The sequence below is a fragment of the Lissotriton helveticus genome, chromosome 2_1, assembly GCF_964261635.1.
Source record: "Lissotriton helveticus chromosome 2_1, aLisHel1.1, whole genome shotgun sequence".
NCBI lineage: Eukaryota > Metazoa > Chordata > Amphibia > Caudata > Salamandridae > Lissotriton > Lissotriton helveticus.
In genome coordinates, this window is record NC_136059.1 from 1,111,087,588 (window position 1) to 1,111,093,587 (window position 6,000).

A 6,000-nucleotide genomic window follows, 5' to 3' on the forward strand; every position below is an offset into this window, starting at 1 on the left:
ATTGTAAATGACAATGCCTTTTATTTATGTTTTGGTAAATAAAACGCATTGTCATTTACAATGCCAATACCTTAAACTCGCAGTAAATGCAAGACCGATTGCATTGCAAATGCTTGTTGAGAACAGCAATGGATAGCCAGAGCGAGGCGTGGCACGCAAAAGAAACCCTAAACATGCCGCCTAGAACAGCGAGAGCTAGGCCTGACACGCAAATCGGATTTCCGGGCGGGAGAAAGGAGAGGCGTGACACGCACGAACTGTCTGGAAGGGACGGAGAAACAACGGAGCGGGCTGCGGAGTCTGGACACAGGGAGGAACAGGACAAGAGGAGTATAACAGACCCGGTGAGGGGGGCGTCGGGCACATTGACGGTGCCCGCCCCCCCAGTGATGGAAGCACTGCGTGTGCCCGGTGAGTGGGGTTGGGAGGGTTTTGTGTTTGCGCGTTTGTGTGTGTATGTAAGCCCTGCATGTGCCGGGGGAGGGGGGCGAGTGTATGCGCGTGGGAATGTGTGTGCGCATGCGTGAGTGTGGCTGCGTGTGTATATGTGGGTCTGTGTGCCTGCGTGGGTGTATGTGTGTGTGCATGCGTGAGTGCGGCTGTGTGTGCGCGCGGGCGAGAGCCTGTCTTGCTGTGAATCTGAGGCAGGGGATAAGCACGGCGCCGGGCTGGGCGTGCGCGCCCACGAGGTGAAGTCGACGCTCGTGTCCGGCCCCTGTCTCAGATTCCCAGGAGACGGACGGCTATAGTTGTCGAGCTAGACGCATGCAAGCATGCGTATTCTAGCTCGACCTAAAAACACACAAAGTCGAAGCCAGTGATGTTTGTAAACATCACTGGCAGGAATTTGGAAAAGGGGATTGCGATGTGCTTTCATAATATTTAATAAACAAACCACTAACTGCAGGACAGAATGCTTAGTCTAACTTTTCTGTGAACAACTGTGAACAACGGTAACTGATCAAACTGAAATGAACAACATGCAATAATTAAGTTGTACAGTGTGTTTTAATATTTCCAATCTATCAAGGACTTGTCATAATTAATTTCCAAGTGGTGCAGATAGAAAGTTAACTGAAGAACTCCTTTTGTGATTTTCGTATTGGGTGAAAATCTGTCATTGACTAGAATGTTATTCCCTAAATCCTATAAAATAATTCACAGGTACGACAACATTCCTGTGAGCAAGACGTTTTAAAAGCACTACGTTTTGATCAACAATAGGCCATGTTTAATATGGAGAAATGTATTCCGAAACTAAAGTAGTTTTCTGATCACAGGATCGGTGCTGGTTACTTAGACCTGTCTCACCAAGATTTCTCTGAGTTGCTGCAGCATACTCTTAAAGTTCCAGATATACTCACGCCACATGAGGCAAAAACATTGTTAACCATCTTTTCCCGAGCATTGAATGTTGGAGTGGCTTCCAATAATGCGAAATGTCTATATTTAATGTGGCTGCCACAATTCTTAGAGGTTTATTTGGCCTATTCAGTTAACTTTATATTCTATCCAGTGGCCATCACATGAAGGGGGCTGCATGTGACATTTGAATCAGTGGTCAACAACGATACAGCTATCACAATGAGAGCAAGATAATTGCAGTTAAATTACAATGATAAATGTGTTTTTATAAAGTCTATAATATTGTATTTTCCTGGAATTATGCAACTCCCGCATCTCAGAGTAAACATTTACCACATCGTCCTTGAGCACCATGAGGACAATTATTTTGCAGGAACATATACATGGCAATCACTAAGGCGGACCCTGTCACATCCAAAGATGTTCATAGCATCACAAATGAAAAAATATCAACTATAGAAAATACAATGACATTAAGGGCAGAGGCCCCTTAGGTCAACACAAAAAATACATGCTTGAAACAAAAGCTACCAAGACGGCCACTTCATCCTTGCGCACTCAGTGTTATTTATCCCTGCATACGCATAAAACCAGCAAGCACTGTGAACTTGCTGTCTCTGGTTTTTAAGAACATTGCAAATTGATATTACAAACCTAGGGTGTTTTATTATGCCTTAGAATCAGGGCTCACGAGACAACTGAAAGAATTTAACAAACTCTTTCATAATCCTTGCTCAAATCTAAGCCACATCGTGCTTTGTTAACAATCCAGTGTAAGTAGGAACATTTACTATGTTTGTGTTAAAAAGCCAATGCGGACTTGTTCGTGGGATCACAAAGTAACTCATTAAAACAAAATGCAGTACTTGGTCTGTCAAAGCAGGCTTCAGCATCAAATTAAAAAAGCCACACATTGATCATTTACATACAGGTATAAGAGTAAAGCTCAGTATGCTCACAACATTATACAATCGCATGAGCGACCTAGGCCAAAGGTTTTGGCGACTCAAAAAAGTAAGCACCCTAGACACTTTCAAAACACACTATGCTTAAGCGAAGCGAAACTACAAAACTAAACACGAGTTAGAGCTGCAAAATTAGAAGACTTCTAACAATTATAAGGTCAAACCAATCAACCCAGTGCCCACATTTCAGAATAGTTAGAGGTCCCTAAGACAGCAAATGTGAATTTCAGAGACTTTATGCAATGTTATATTTGTATTTATATACAGCACTTGAATGCTCACAGGTGTCTTTGGGCTAGTTGCACGGGATAAAAGGAGGCCCTAAGAAAAAAATAATTTGCAGAACACATCCATGTTTTCAAGAAATTCCTAAAAGCCAAAAGATTTGGCATAGCTTTTATATAAGGAGGAAGATCATTTCAAGCTTTTGTAATTCCCAACCCAAAGTCTCTGCTACCCCAGGTTACACCTTCGAGCAAGCCACTAACACCAATTTAGCCGAGGCAGATCATGAGGAACTAGCTGGAACGTACCAGGTGAAGATCTTTTTCAAAATATAAGGACCTTGTTCATGCAATGCTTTGTAAGAACCCTCTGCCTTACGGGAAGCCAGTGAAGCTTTCTAAAAGATTCAGAGACAGATTGGTATTTCTGGATTTTCAAATGCACACAGGCTTCTGCATTTTGTATAATTTGTTGAGGACGTACTGTTGGGAATTCAAATAGAGTCCATTACAATAGTTAATCTTAGACAGCAACAGAGAAGTAACTACAGTTTTCTGTAAGTTAGCCAGGATAAACTGTAGAATCTTCTGGATCAGCCTGAGGTTATAGTAGGCGGCAGAAGTAACTGCATTCACGTGGTCATGCTAAGACAATTTGTTGTTTACAAGAACTCCTAGGTTCTTGGGTATTCTCATAGGTGTGGGAAGTTGGCAGGAGACCAGAAGGATGGCTGGGCACCGAAGTTCAAGACCTCACTCTTTCCAGAGTTTAATTTTTGACACTTCCTGACATCCATGAACTAACTGCCTGCATACATTCGCAGATATTTGCTCCAGAAACATCAGTGTTCAATGAGATGACAATTGGTGGGTTGCCATCATGGGATGTCAGGGAGAAGCCAAAAGATCTGATCAAATCTGCCAATGGAGTGACACTGAACAGTGTCGGCCAGTCTAGAACGTTTTAGTTTATTTACAGTTATGAAGACAATCAACGAGATTTTCAATTGCTCTGGAAGGGGGTCACTTTGCTCCAGGAAAGAATCGGTTAACATAGCCAAGCCATTCCATTCCCAATGAGCAGAAAATTTAGTGTAGGCTAAAAGTGGCATGACAGTCTAAATTATTTTTTAAAGCGTTACCCTACTTAACGTCTTTGCTACTTCAACTGCAAATTATCGAAAATCCAAAGCAGTTATGTAAAGAAGGTGTAAAATAAAATAAAAAGTGAGATAGCAAGCAGCTCTTCTCTGTGACTGACAGGCAGGCGTCTATGCAACAGTAAACGCAGACAGAGCATCTTGTCAAAGTTGGCATGAGAGTTCGATTCAGAAGTAGTTCATAACAAACATGAGAAGCTGGCCATTCTTTCCAACAGAGAACTAGTCTGCCTACATTGGCAGATGATCACCTCCTTTGTTGACGTCTCACAACACATACTGAAGGGAGTATAAAAGGGTTCCAAATGTGCGTAAAAGTAGCAAACAAAAAATAGCCAGTCACAGGCAAATATGACAAGGAGCGTGGGTCTCAGATCTAGCGCTTGCTTACACCACGCACATTTGTTTTTACTAAGGCCCTTGTCTCTTACGCCTGCATGCGCTATATAGTAATACCCCAGCTTGTACACACATGCCCACCTGAGACACTGCCACATGCACTCAATACTATGTGAACAATACATCCGGCTACAACGCACCCATTGCCCAGCTTATGTAGCTATACATAACATGTCCCTGCGTGCCAATACCTATATAGCGATGTTCTACAAGGTAACTATTGCATAGTTGCAATAAGGTTCATGTAGCATCACAAAAATGTTCGACCTTGAACGTAACAACACAACGTTAAACTGAATGACATGTTGTGCGACAGCAAGAGAATATAAAACGAACGTCAAATGTCACTTAAGAGGTAGAGCGTGTACACCGGAACTGTCTACTCACCCGGCTGCTCCAGACGCTCAGCTGGCTGCTGGAGATCACGGCGAAGAGCGCGCGCTGCGGGTTGGGCTGCAGCTGGAAGGGCTGCTCCAAGCTCCTTAGCGGGCACAGGAGCCGCTTGGGCCACCCGCTCAAGAAGTACATGTCGCCTCTCCGGGCTGACGGTTCCAGTCCCCGAGTCCAGCGCACTAGTCCCTTGCCGCCACCTCTTCCACGGTGCGGGCCTTTTCTCTCCGTTAGGAGTCGGCAGTGGGCTCCAGTTGCGCCTCCACCCCTGGTGCTCCCCGGCTAGCTTTTCTGACGCCGCTCCAGCCGCCCGTGGCCCGCTGCGCCGCCGCCATCTCCTGCATTCCATGCAGTCCAGCGGCAGCCATGGGGGCGGGGCCTATGACACTAGACACCGGGGCGACACGGAGGCCCACCTCCGGCGGCCATCTTAAGACTGTTTTAGCAATCATAACATCGGCCACTCATAGGAAACGACAGTACATAGAAGAAAGCGTATTGTTATTATTTGTCATTGAATAGGAATTATTTGAAAGTACAATATTTGTCCCAAATCGCCCCAAACAGTCGCGATACATGTTTATACTTGTGTTTGAGTACAAAAACAAAGTATATTTTGGTGTATTTTTAAACTTCTCGACCCATTTACAATCCCCGCTGACTTCACTCCAGATTGTCCGATCTGTTAACTCCCACCGTAGCCAGCGCCTTTTCACCTTCGCTATAGAGGGATTAGAGGTCCTCTACAACTTTTCCTTTAGCAGCTGGAGGTTCTAGCCCTGTGGCGCACGGTCAAGGCAGGTAAACGAATGGCAAATGCCGCTTTATGTCAAAAGAAATTATGGTGAAGCTATTCCCAGACATCACCTGTTAACCAATCGTTACATGATCCTAAAGCCTCTCATTGCTATTTACTTTCCCCACTGTGACACGCGCGTCAAGCAGTCCCATTTCTATGCCAATGACTTTCACACGCGTCCCTATTACGCGTGGCTTTTGTTTCTGGAAGTGACGTCTTACACTGACTTCTATAGTGCCAGCTGTTCGTTGTCAATAGAACTGAAACAAAAGCCTGTTGAAGTAAATAGGAAGTTCAAGAAAAGTCTGGTCCTGGCTGTTCAAAATGTAAATGTTTCTCTCTCCAATGCAGCGAGGCGCAGCAGTTGTAAGCGGTGTATCTGTCAGCATTCCCTATTTAGAAAGAAAACTGCCGTTTTTTTCTAGCTAGACACGATGTTGTTAATAGCTTAATACCAGTTAAAATAGTTCCAATTTAAACGCAGGTCATCTGGGAGCTTAACTCCACTAGTTGAAGTGCATTAATATCAACGATTTTAACGCTAAATAAGTCTCTTTTCCAGTAGTTGAAGTGGGAGGGATCTGAAGGGCACGACATACTTATACTTTTAAAAAAAATGATTAAATCAGACCCCCTACTTCTTGGGAAACGACAACAACCGGCCCGAGAGTTCAAATTCAACTGTGAAGCAGAGGAAG

The 6,000-nt window shown here is 44.1% G+C and overlaps 1 protein-coding gene across 2 annotated transcripts in view; it reads right to left on the reverse strand.

The window, feature by feature from the left end:
* RIC1 (RIC1 partner of RAB6A GEF complex) overlaps nucleotides 1-4,892 on the reverse strand; it is an 882,831-nt gene extending 877,939 nt beyond the window's left edge. The window contains exon 1 of one of the 2 annotated variants that reach the window (XM_078675923.1): nucleotides 4,501-4,892. In XM_078675923.1, the coding sequence (XP_078532049.1) occupies nucleotides 4,501-4,641 (141 nt within the window). In that variant the 5' untranslated portion in view covers nucleotides 4,642-4,892. The remainder of the gene's footprint in view (nucleotides 1-4,500) is intronic. The other variant, XM_078675922.1, reaches the window with a different exon arrangement.
* Nucleotides 4,893-6,000: the final 1,108 nt, after the last annotated feature.